Consider the following 13,174-nt stretch of genomic DNA (forward strand, 5'->3'; position numbering starts at 1 on the left):
GGGCCCAACCTAGAGGAGTGCCTCACACCTCTCGTTTTCCAAATGAGGACACCCTTCTGTGCCCCCTTCACTCAGGCTAACCTCATTTCTTTCTCCATGGCGAACTTGTCTGCTGGCAACATCCGCACCCCCCAATCAGCTATAGACACGCCACCTGTGCTCCTGTCTAGAAGCTGCCTGACCTGCAGCTCCATCCCACCGGCTCGCCTACCAAGGCCATTGCTCTGGTGACTCCTCATTTCTCTTCTGCCTTATCTTCTCTCTCCACAGCTGGGTGCAGCAAACATCCCGCTAATCCTCTTGTCCTAAACACTTCCTCTCGACCCCATGGCCCTGCCAGCTACCATCCCATTTTTTCTACTTCCGTTTGTAGCAAAAACTCCTCAAAACAACTGTTCCCATTCCTCTCCAGCCACCATCAGGCTGCGACTGCCCCAAGCTCCACGTCACGGGCAGCCCCCTGGCCCTGCCATCCTGCTGTCTGCCTAGCAGCAGGCCCTGGCCCTGCTGACCACTCCCTCCTCCCCAGTGCATCCAGAAGCCGGCACACTCTCTGGGTTTTCTTCCCACTGCACTGGCTGCTCCTGCTCTCCTCCTCAGCCTACCCCTCTTGGGCAGTCCCCGAGGGATGAGTGAAGATGAAGAGACAGACCGGATCATCTACGTGTCAGCAACTCCCAGTTCACTGCTCTAGCTGGGCTCCTCTGTGGAGCTCCGGAAGTGTCTCCAATTGCCTACATGATGTTCCCACCTCAGCATCCGGTGACTTAGCACCATGTGTCCAAAAAGTAATTCCTGTCCTTCCCTTCCACGCTGTACCTTCAGTCTTCCCCTCGTCCACTGGTGATAACTCTGTATTCTACTCGTTCAAGCAAAAACCAGAGCTTTTCTCTCTCTCTCCACAACAGTGAATTAGCATATCAAGGTGGCTGCTCATTCAAAGCATACACCCAATCCTGACGGCCTGATCACCTCTGACCCTGTCACTACCACCCTTAGTCAGAGTCACTGTCCCTTCTCGCCTAGACCACTGCAAGAGCCTCTAGCCGCTCTCCCAGCTCCTGTCCCTACTCCTCAAGTATGTGGACCCACCACATGAGCCACCATGATCCTTTTACCCGACAGCCCTGCACCCATCCCAAGTACAGCCTGTGTCCTTCCTATCGGCCTGAGATCCGGCCCTCTGTTAGCCTCCCGGCCCCATCTCTGGCTCCAGCCCCTTCCTGGAATACACTGCACATTCCCGCCTCAGGACTCTGCCTGGCACTGACCCTTCCCTCAAATGTCCTTGTGACCAAATCCTTCCATTTTTTTCAGGTTTTTGCTCAAATGTCACCCCCTCAATTGGTGCTACCTCGACCGCTCCTTTATGGAACTACCCAGCCCTCCCATGCCCTCAAACCGGCTCCATTTTCCTCTCTAACTCATCACCGTCAGACACACGATATAGTTATTCGTTAGCTTTGTTGCTTGCCTGCCAGCCTTGCTGAAGGCCAACTCAATTACACAGAGACTTTTCTGTTTTGCCCACTGAATAGATTATTGAGAATAATGCCCAGCACATAGTAGACATCAAATATTTGCTGACTACATTGTTCTTCTGTCAGCACTGGACTACTTGATTACCCTCCCCGTTGGCTTTCCAATTCATTTCTCAGGCACCTCTGGGGGTAGGAAAGTGTTTCTCATTGAAAAATCCATCACACCCAGCCTGATAACTGGACACTGTGGGGCTAGTGTGAGCCCCTCCAGACGACGTCTCACGTAGTGAGGGGGTTGGCGCTCAACTTCCATGGCCATGATGACACTGCTGAGCAGATCTGCATCCCATCTTCGTCTGCCTTGACTAACCACACCTGGTGTGTCATGTGCTCTAGGAATCCCACAGGTGGAAACCCAGGTCCCTAAACACACAAATCACTGTCTACCAACCACTCAAGAGAGCCTACCTACAGCATGAACACACAAGGCCCCACCCTTCCAAAGGTCCTTCCCTTTCTTGCACAAGTGCCTTTGTCCCTAAGGCACTTGATAAACACACTCCCTGGGACTGCACATGTGGGAACTAGGCTACGGTCTAGAGCTCTGCCACCAGCAGCCCAGTGTTCTCAGCAAGTTATCCAAGGGTTGTTCCCATGATGCAAGCCACTGACTGGCTTCTAAAGGCCCAATAACACAGGAGAATGGAGAGAGCTTTAAAAACACAAAATTCCAGCCAGCCATGAGGTCGAGGATTGCCAACAAGACAATCAAACTTATCTAGTACATGAATCTTCCTCTCAGAGGTCATGCTTTGTATCTGCAGATGCAGCACTGTGACGGTCACATGCTAAAGGGATGACCGTGCCTTTGTATGCAGTGTTTAGGCATCACTTGTCATCTGCATTACCAGCAGAGAGCATGTCATTACCTGGTAATAGCATATCAGCTCCTCCAGCTCATCTGCATGAATGACGATGTGAAGACCACACAGCTGAGCGAGAGGAAACTCCTGTCCATCCACGCAGGCAAAGCACACCTAGGGGATGGAGTATCAGTGTGAGGGTCCCTAAGACAGGACATAGCACCACAGCAGCTGACTTACAAGGGACACAGCTACAAATGCAGAAATACCAGCCAGTGGGGTGTTTTAAGTTGGATTCTGAACAAGTAGCTAACTCTAAGATGAACTGTACAAGATGGGGAGAAAAAATAATGACATTTATAATCTGCAGGCCAAGGGGGTGCTTGAGACCACAGAAAAAACGTTTGTGCATTACTTCCTAGGCCCTGAGTTTTGCTCAGGTGGCAAGAAAGTCATACTGGAATTTCAGGTTTGGGGTTTGAAAAGGAAGGCTAAAAAACAATAATCGTCAGAGTGCATCTCATCTGAGTGTTGTTTTCATGGCAGAACTTGCTTTAAATCTTTTTTAGACTACTTTTGTTTTCTGCACTGTACCGTATGAATACTTAATGATAACAAGCCTTGAGAAGTGCAGAATTCTCCTGTGCAGAGAGGCCCTTCTCTGCGCTTCCTGAGAAGGTTAACAAGACCAACCCCGCACCACAGAGCTGGTGTGCGTGCAGTTTCCCTACTTCCTCCAGCTTCTATACACAGCACGTGTTCCCAAGGTAGAGAAAGCAGAACATGCAGATAAACAGCAAATAACCACGTAAGCCAGTGTCATTAACTTGAGATCTAATCTTTGGCCCACTGTTTGCTGTGTGTGATATGTACACCAGCACCCTGACGTATCTCACGTACGCACAGTGGAATTATATCATACATTCTGCATGATGACATAATCCTTGCATAATATTGGCAACATCTTTTCCTGCAACCCTGCCTATTCATTTTGAACAGCAGGGTAGAGTTGTAATGCATACATTAACAAAGGCCTTGGCATTGGACCTTTAGGCTAATCTTAAGCTTTTATTAATGCTGTTTTGCATATGTCTTCAGTTTTTTCTACCTAAAGATGATTCTGATATTATCAGAGAGCCTTGAGACAATTTACCAATTTGCCACAAAGGACCAATAATGTAAATTTACACTGATTATGCAAATACACGATTAAAAAGTGTTAGAAAATACTTAGAATACTGATAATTCTATGCTACTAAGGCTGCCTCTGGGAGCAAACTGGTCTGACATGGGGTTCTCCGGGGCCTCTGTTCCAACTACAAACACTAGCTTAGAGGCTCTGAGAATCCCAAGGGTTCAGACCCCTGCCTGGGCAAGAGACTGGCACCCAGGCTCATCCCACATGGCAGAAGAATACAGAGCAGAACACAAGGGACATGGAGAGCACACCTGTCCAGAGCACACTCTGCCTTCTGCAGACGCCCGCAGCTCACCTCCTTCCACGTCCGGGTGCTGTTGGCCTTGCAGCTGTTGTCCACTGCTGCCTGATACTGACTGAGGCGAACCAAGGTGGAAGCCAGGCGAGCAAAGTTAGAAACATTGCTATAGAGCAGCTCGGCAGCCTCGTACATTCCCTCCTCGTAACAGCGGTCTCCAGCCTACGGATAATAGGGTAGCTCAACTGAGACACTCTTCAATGAGAAGATTTCTTCAGAGTTGCTTTTAAGTTCCTAGATGGCAGAGGTAGTTTTCTGTTTGCTAGGGTGGTAATCTTTCTGATCACACCCGTGACCAGATGAAGTTGGCTTTGGCTTCCCAGTCGCTGGCCACCCTCCTCCACCTCAAGGGGCACTTCTACCTGCCTGCTCCTACGTAACCCTGCATTCTGGCACCTCTCAGGCCCTGGCTGTCACCTACCACATCTGCACCCCACTGGGCTTGGGCTGAGGAGGTGTGCTCCTTGCTGCATCCAGGCCGTAGCCCTTCCTCCCCAATAAAAACCATTGACAACCAATCTTGTGTCACTCAGCAGCCCTAGTTCCTGATGCCATTTACAAATCTTACTCTCTGGAAATTGATTTGACTTCCTATGCTCTGGGGACCTTGTTCTGTGCACAACAAGGCACTACCATAGCCATACCTTATACCTCAGAAGAGGGCTGCCAGGCCTGGGAACCTGTCACAAGTACCTAGTATGCCTAATGCCACCTAGCTCACCATCCTGAGCACCTCAACTCCATTAGTCCAGTGACTAGACTGAATTCCCACAGCCCTGTCCATGCCCAACTTGCCCTTGCCCCAGCTGGCGGCTCCAGATCATGCTGGACAGCTCCCGGCACTCACCCTTGACTATACTGATTGTTCTCAGTCCTGCTCACAGCTAGTTCTCTGCCTAACCCACACCTGTGGCTGCTAAACACAGACAGCAGAACCCAAGCATGCTGATGAGTCTCTCTAAATTCATGAAGGCTAACATCAGATGGGGTGGCAACGCTACCCATCCTACTTCTGTCATCCATGGCCTCTCCCCTACCAGTCCTACTTCCATCGTCCATGGCACCTCCCCCACCACGCCTACTTCCGTCATCCATGGCACCTCCCCCACCACCCCTACTTCCGTCATCCATGGCACCTCCCCCACCACCCCTACTTCCGTCATCCATGGCACCTCCCCCACCACCCCTACTTCCGTCATCCATGGCACCTCCCCCACCACCCCTACTTCCGTCATCCATGGCACCTCCCCCACCACCCCTACTTCCGTCATCCATGGCACCTCCCCACCACCCCTACTTCCGTCATCCATGGCACCTCCCCCACCACCCCTACTTCCGTCATCCATGGCACCTCCCCCACCACCCCTACTTCCGTCATCCATGGCACCTCCCCCACCACCCCTACTTCAGTCATCCATGGCACCTCCCCCACCACCCCTACTTTCATCATCCATGGTACCTCCCCCACCACCCCTACTTCCGTCATCCATGGCACCTCCCCCACCACCCCTACTTCCGTCATCCATGGCACCTCCCCCACCACCCCTACTTCCGTCATCCATGGCACCTCCCCCACCACCCCTACTTCCGTCATCCATGGCACCTCCCCCACCACCCCTACTTCCGTCATCCATGGCACCTCCCCCACCACCCCTACTTTCATCATCCATGGTACCTCCCCCACCACCCTTACTTCTGTCATCCAAGGCCTCTCCCCTACTAGTCCTACTTCCATTGTCCATGGCACTTCCCACATCCCCACTACTTCTGTCATCCAGAGCACCTCTCCTACCACCCCTCCTCCTGTCATCCACAGCACCTCCCCTCTAACCCTTACTTCTAACCCTTACTTCCGTCATCCATGACATCTCCTTCACTACCCTACTTCCATCATCCATGGCACCTCTTGCACCACCCCTACACTTCTGTCCTACCATGCTTTTCCTGAGAAAACAAACAATCAGGAGAGCCAGCCTTTCATAGCACAGAGTCCATGGATGTCCTTCCTATGCCACCAAGGTCTGCTCCATGGATGCCCGTGACTCTCTCTCCACATGCTCCATGTCAGGGTTTCAGCAGATCCCTGCATCAGCATCACCTTCTGCACTCATCCACTCTGACAAGCTAGATTAACCACTGTTCTTTTCTCTAGTTTAAAAATAAAACAAAACTTGCCGGGCACGGTGGCTCATGCCTGTAATCCAAGCACTTTGAGAGGCTCAGGCAGGTGGATCACTTGAGGTCAGGAGTTCGAGACTAGCTTGGACAACATGGTGAAAGCCCATCTCTACTACAAATAGAAAAACTAGCTGAGCGTGGTGGCAAGTGCCTGTAATCACAGCTACTCAGGAGACTGAGGCCGAAGAATGGCTTGAATCTGGGAGACGGAGGTTACAGTGAGCTGAGATGGCACCATTGCACTCTAGCCTGGGTGACAAGAGTGAAACTCCATCTCAAAAATAAATAAATAATAAAATAAAACAAGATGAATCCAACTTGCTCTTGTCCTCAACTTACCTGGGGGCTGTAAGCCTGTTTCCACACTTCCCATCAGAGCATAGTTCTCAGAGGGTATCTGTGTGTCTGTAACAGCTGAACCCTGTCTCAAGTTTTACCTTTAATTGTTTCATCTGGAATTTTACTTGGTTACAGAATTACGTGATGAACTTTTAACACCTTTCAGAACTTAAACCTAATTTCCAGCAATTTTTTTTTTTGAGACAGGATCTCACTCTGTCACCCAGGTTGGAGTGGAGTGGCATGATCACGGCTCACTGCAGCCTCAAGCTCCAGTGATTCTCCCACCCCAGTCTCCCAAACAGCTGGGACCACGGGATGCGTCATCATGCCTGCTTAATTTTTGTATTTTTGGTAGAGATGGGGTTTCTCCATTTTGCCTGGGCTGGTCTTGAACTCCTGACCTCAAGTAATCCATCTGCCTTGGCCTCCCCAAGTGCAGGGATTACAGGCCCTATACCCCTTTGTTTTCTTTTTATTGTTTGTTTTTTAAAGACAGGGTCTCACTCTGTTGCTTAGGCTGGAGTCCAGTGCCCCAATCACAGCTCGTTGCAGCCTTGACCTCCTGAGCTTAAGTGATCTTCCTACTTCAGCCTTCCAAGTAGCTGTAACTACAAGACATACCTCATACTTGGCTAATATTTTTTAGTTTTTTGTAGAAATAGGGGTCTCACTATGTTGCCCAGGCTGGTCTTGAACTCCTGGGCTCAAGTGATCCTCCCACCTCTATCTCCCAGAGTTGGGATAACAGACATGAGCCACCATGCCCAGCCCCAACAACTACTTGGAATTTATTTTGAAATAAAAAGCTCAAAGTTCACTTTGTTGTTATTTTTTTTCTTTTTCCTTTTGAGAGATGGGGTTCTCATTATGTTGCCCAGGCTGGTCTTGAACTCCTAGGCCCAAGAGATCCTCCTACCTCAGCCTCCCAAAGTGCTGGGATTGCAGGCATGAACTACTGCACCTGGTCCACTTAGTTGTTATTTATTTCAATAAGTTGTGTACATTCCTCCAAGAAGAGTGTACTTATAATTAATATAGAGTTACAACACATTCCATCATCTCTTCATGTCTCTTTACCATGTTTTCCAGGGGTAACATTTTATAGACATGGCAGACTTCAAAATTATTTAGATCTTTTATTTATGGTTAAGTTTTAAACATTTTGGATTTATTCCTATTAAAAAAGGAATGTTTTCTCCTCCATTATGTTGTATGATTATTGGTGACATAAACAAAAGCTATTAATTTTCTTTTTGAGATGGAGTCTCACTCTATCGCCCAGGCTGGAGTACAGCGGTGCAACCCCCACTTACTGAAACCTCCACCTCCCGTGTTCAAGCGATTCTCCTGCCTCAGCCTCTGGAGTAGCTAGGACTACAGGCACACGCCACCAGGCCCAGAGAATTTTGGTATTTTTAGTAGAGATGGGATTTTGCCATGTTGACCAGGCTGGTTGCAAACTCCTGACCTCAGGTGATATGTCCGCCTTATCCTCCCAAAGTGCTGGGATTACAGGTGAGAGCCACCATGCCCGGCCTATTAATTTTCAACATATATTTTATGCATCCAGATTATTAACTCCGACTCAATTAATTTGTTTTCCTGTAAGTAAACTTAATCTCTTCTAGGAGAATCATTCTGATGTGTACATGTCAAAATTCCATGAGTCTCAATTTCCATACAAATAATAGCAACAGGTTACTTACTTGCTAGTGTGGCTTGCTTCTCACCACCTTTATCTGCATCACACTAAGGCAGGGGCCCCCAACCCCCATGCCACAGAATGCTGCTGGTCTGTGGCCTATCAGGAACTGAGCCCCTTAGCAGGAGGTGAGTCGCAGGCAAGCGAGTGAAGCTTCATCTGTGTTTACAGCTGCTCCCCATTGCTCACATTGCCGCCTGAGCTCTGCCTCCTGTCAGATCAGCAGCTGCATTAGATTCTCCTGGCAGTGCAAACCCAATTGGGAACTGCACATGCGAGTGATCTAGGTTGCCTGCTTTTTATGAAAACCTAATGTCTGCTGATCTATTACTGTCTCCCATCACTCCCATTATGGGACCACCTACTTGCCGGAAAATAAACTCAGCTCCCATTGCGTCTACATTACGGTGAGTTGTATAAGCATGTCATTATATATATATTACAATGTAGTAATAGGAGAAATAAAGTGGACAATAAATGCAATGCACTTGAATCATCCCCAAACCACCCCCTCACCTGTCTGTGGAAATACTGTCTTTGACAAAACCGGTCCCTGGGGCCAAAATGGCTGGGAACTGCTGCTCTGAGGAACATCCCTGGTCCTAAATCTGACTGGCAGTGAACAGTCAGGGGGCAGTAGCCAGGGGGCATGGCCTACCTGCTGGATGTGGGCATTGTTGGGTCCATTAATATAATCTTCTAGCTCAGAAAGACGGCTTGTTTTAGCCAAGGCAAAAATAAGTTCAGTCTCTATATGGGACTCACGACCCTTTTTCCTAGCCATCTGCAGAAATTTAACCAGATCCTCCCAGTTGTCTAAAGACAGAAAACAAAGACAGGTTAACCCAGAGCTGATTACTTTAAACAAGGGCTCAATTCCTCCCATTCTGTCCTCAGCCAGACATATTTACCCTCCCGTTACGTCTTACTGGAAACTCAGACTCCAGATAATGTCTAGGAGGTCTTGGCTATGCCCACTAGGCAGATCCCTAGCTCAGAAGGGAAGAGGGCAGGGGCAGAGCCACACTCAGACCGCCTCCCTGAGAAAAGACTTTGCCAGGAGACAGAATGCTTGTTCTGGACATAAGAGAGGTCGGTGCCACCATCAGCCTGAAGCACCAGAAGATCCCTGGGAATCTGGGCCTAAGTCACTGACTTGATAATTACTACAGTGGCAGCATCTGGTGTGCTTAAATAACCTCACCTTGTAAAGGAGGACAGTAGTCAACTAAAGAGCCAGTGTCAGTAACAGAATAATGCTTATCTCAGACTCTTATAGGAAATGTTCACGAAGATGTGCCCTCTGATATCTGTGGATACATCCTACGCAGAGATCTGTGAGAATCTCTTCAACCTCTTGCTTCAGCCAGGTTTTGCATCAGTGAGATGCAGAGCCCCTGGGAGAGGGGATTCACTTACTGCTCCTGCTGGCTGCCTGAACAACTTCCAGGTAAGAGGAAGGGTCATCCCCTCTGATATAGGACTCGATGGCTTCCTTCACTAAGTCTTTCTGGAGCTGGGCTCGGGCCAGCTGACTCCACACAGCAGGCTCATTGCATCTCTCCGCAAACTCATATGCCCGGTCCAGGTTTCCAATGTGCTCAATCAGGACCTAGGGGTTATGAGAAGACTTGCATTCTCTGCAACACCTAGTTAGCTCCAAAAAGCAGACACATTTTTGTTTGGTTCCATGTTCTGCTGAAAGCTGCATGACCACTGAAGTTCAGTCAGGAGCAATCAGGCACTAAGTATTTCTCAGATGGATGGGCTGAGGGGAGAGACGAGAGCCATTATATGACAACTGGGATGCCGAACAAAGAAGAGACACTCTAACAAAATGGCACAGAGATGGAGATAGCCAGGCTAAGCTTTCTGGGCCAGGAGTAGAACTTGGGACTTGCTTCTAACCTTGGGAGGAAAGACAGTGCAATAGAAACTGTAGAAGAGCAGGGCGCGGTGGCTCACGCCCGTAATCCTAGCACATTGGGAGGCTGAGGTGGGTGGATCACCTGAGGTCAGGAGTTCAAGACCAGCCTGGCCATCATGGTGAAACCCCATCTTAAAAAAAAAAAAAACTGTAGAAGAGTTCACAAGAATTGCCGTGGGGAATAAGATGGCTCACCCAACAGAAACAGGCTTGCTGGTTGTGCTTGACCTGGCAGGTTGTGCAGCAGTGAGGGCCACCACTACATAGTAGTGGAGGTGGTGGCAGCATCAGCTGCCCCTCAATATGATGACCTGGTCTGTCTCAAAGCAAAGCCATCGACCATCAGGGGGCACAAAAGGAGGGCTCCTAAATCAGGGGTTTCACAGCAGGTATAGAAATACGGTAAAGGAAGAGGCAAGGAAAGAAATAGAACAGGTAGGAGGGCAGTTCCAGTGAGATGTCCTGTGGTTTACAGCTGATTTGGAAATAAAACCAGAAAAGGCTATAGCCTGGGAAGAAAGGGATACAGTTTAAAGAAGAGTTCTTGGGGAAGCGGAGGGCAGGCAGGGAAGGCTGGAGGGCCTGCTCTGGGAACCCGACCTCGGATCCTGCAAAGTTGCTGCTGAGGAGATGGGGGCATGGGGAGTGTGGGGGCTGAGTAGCATGCTGCAGAGGGCTGGAACGGTTGTTGTTGAGGGTCAGGTGTGAGTGCCTCTGAAAATCAAACGTTTGTGTCACAGAGCTGACCACATGACGTTGAGTCAGGTACCTAAGTCTGGGGGAGTGCTGGGGAGTGACTGGGAAGGGGCAGACTGACTAACAGTTGATGGAAGGAGCACCCACAGAGAAGGTCAAGGCAAGGGGCCAGCAGGCTAGGAAGACGAGTTGCTGGTGAGGAGCAGAGAAGAGCAGGAAGAGATGCACTGGACAACCAGAGGGTGTGACACCCTTGGAGAGGACAAGGGCTTGCAGGGCACACTCATGGTGTGGCAGAGGGTGCTAGGTCCAACACCCTTGCACTCAGCAGCCCACCTGGACTGCTGAGGCGTTCACATCAAACTTGCAGAAGACTGCGAAGGCCTCCTCATACAGCGCGCTGCTGATAGCGATGCTTGCGATGTCCAGTGCGTCATAATTGTCCAGGCGGCTGATGTACTCCATGACCCGTGTGCGGTCTGCCTTGATGGCAGTCAGGATCAGCAGATTCTGTAGATTCCTGAGGAGAGAGGGTGGTCAGCATGGCATCCCAGGAATGAAGCCTGCAGAAAGCCTTTTTCGGCAGGTCAGGTTGCCCCAGACCCCCGGTTTTAGAAAGTAATTATTATACACGCACCTGACTGTTAAAGTAAACACAACAGAGTATTTGTGAAGTATCTGCGGTCTCAAAAGAAACAATATAGCAAAGTCTTGGGAAAGCACAGGTAAGAGAATCAGAACATGCCAATCAAATCACAGGGAGGTCTGCTGGGACTTTTCAGAGCCCAGTCTGTCTCCTGTTGTAGAGGTACCTATTTTCCTACCTGTGCTTTCTTTGCAATTCATTACAGCTTTATCACATTTACTGTATTCCAAAGCTGTATAGGTAGCTTTGCTTGTTCTTTTTTTTTTTTTTTTTGAGACAAGAGTTTCACTCCATCACCAGGCTGGAGTGCAGTAGTGTGATCTCAGCTCACTGCAACCTCCTCCTCCTGGGTTCAAGCAATTCTTTTGCCTCAGCCTCCTGAGTAGCTGAGACTACAGGTACACACCACCACACCCAGCTAATTTTTGTATTTTTAGTAGAGATGGAATTCCACCATGTTGGCTACGATGGTTTCAGTCTCTTGACCTCATGATCCACCCGCCTCGGCCTCCCAAAGTGTTGGGATTACAGGCGTGAGCCACCATGCCTGGCCACTTGTTCTTTTTTTTTTTTTTAACTTTTAAAACATTTTGAGGCCCGGTGCGGTGGCTCACGCCTGTAATCCCAGCACTTTAGGAAGCTGAGGCAGGTGGATCACGAGGTCAGGAGATCGAGACCATCCTGGCCAAAAATGGTGAAACCTGGTCTCTACTAAAAATAGAAAAAATAGCTGGATGTGGTAGTGCATGCCTGTAATCCTAGCTACTCGGGAGGCTGAGGCAGGAGAATCGCTTGAACCAGGGAGTCAAAAGTTGCAGTGAGCCAAGATGGCGCCACTGCATTCCAGCCTGGGCGACAGAGACTCTGTCCCAAACAAAAAAAAATTTTGAGAGTAGTGGGGTCTTCCTATGTTGCCCAGGCTAGTCTCAAACTCCTGGCCTCAAGTGATCCTCCCACCTTGCCCTCCCAAAGTGCTGGGATTACAGGTGTGAGCCACCACATTGGGCTGCTTTGCATGTTCTTGAACTTGCCTTTGCTTTAATTATAGTAGATGTATTCTTGCAAAACTTTTCCTTTACGCAATTCAAAAATGTGGAAAAAAATCAGTGTAACACACCACATATCAAGAATCTAAAAAAGAAATACTACATAATTATCAAATGATTCAGAAAAAGCATCTGACAAAATCCAACACCTGTTAATGAGAAAAACTCTCAACCAGAAATAGAAGGAGACGTCCTCAACCTGAGAAAGGACATCTACAAAAAGCCCACCGCCAACATCAGGAGTGACAGAGACTGGGCACTTTCCCTGAGGGTCAGGAACAAGGCAGGGATGTCCACTCTCAACACTTCTATTTGTTCTGGAGGTCCTGGTCAAGGAGTTTAGGCCACATGGAAACAAAAAGCACTAGATAAGGAAGAAATAAAACCATCCCAATTTGCAGCCAACATGATTGATTAAAAAAACTCAAGAAATCTACAAAAAAATTCTATGATAAATGAGTTTAGCAAAGTTGTACAATACAAGGTCAACACACAAAAAATAATGGTATTTCTATATACTGACAATTTTTGCAATGTACAACTGTAAACAAAAAAAATCCATTTAAAATACTTCCAAAAATATGAAATGAGTATAAATCTAATAAAATCTGTACAAACTCTAAAGTGGTGATGAAAGAAATCAAAGCTCTAAATAAATGAAGAGACATATTGCTTTCATACAGTCAACACAGGAAAAATACCAATTCTCCCTAACTTGGTCCATAGATTTCATATAATTCCAGTCCCAGCAGATTTTCTTGTACATACATACAAGAGAATTCTGAAATGTATACAGA

At 48.4% G+C, this 13,174-nt stretch overlaps 1 protein-coding gene across 35 annotated transcripts in view; it reads right to left on the bottom strand.

The window, feature by feature from the left end:
- Nucleotides 1-13,174, bottom strand: part of CLTCL1 (clathrin heavy chain like 1) — a 104,446-nt gene that overhangs the window by 17,058 nt on the left and 74,214 nt on the right. For all 35 annotated transcript variants that reach the window (XR_013523525.1, XR_013523519.1, XR_013523518.1 and 32 more), the window contains 5 exons: nt 11,022-11,205; nt 9,482-9,674; nt 8,721-8,878; nt 3,838-4,002; nt 2,411-2,518 (listed from right to left, as the gene is read on the bottom strand). Coding sequence is in view for 24 of the 35 variants with exons in the window: in XM_078341524.1 (XP_078197650.1) it covers nt 2,411-2,518; nt 3,838-4,002; nt 8,721-8,878; nt 9,482-9,674; nt 11,022-11,205 (808 nt within the window). In the remaining 11 variants the exon portion in view is untranslated. The remainder of the gene's footprint in view (nt 1-2,410; nt 2,519-3,837; nt 4,003-8,720; nt 8,879-9,481; nt 9,675-11,021; nt 11,206-13,174) is intronic.

This window comes from Callithrix jacchus, chromosome 1 (assembly GCF_049354715.1).
Source record: "Callithrix jacchus isolate 240 chromosome 1, calJac240_pri, whole genome shotgun sequence".
Taxonomy (NCBI): Eukaryota; Metazoa; Chordata; class Mammalia; order Primates; family Cebidae; genus Callithrix; species Callithrix jacchus.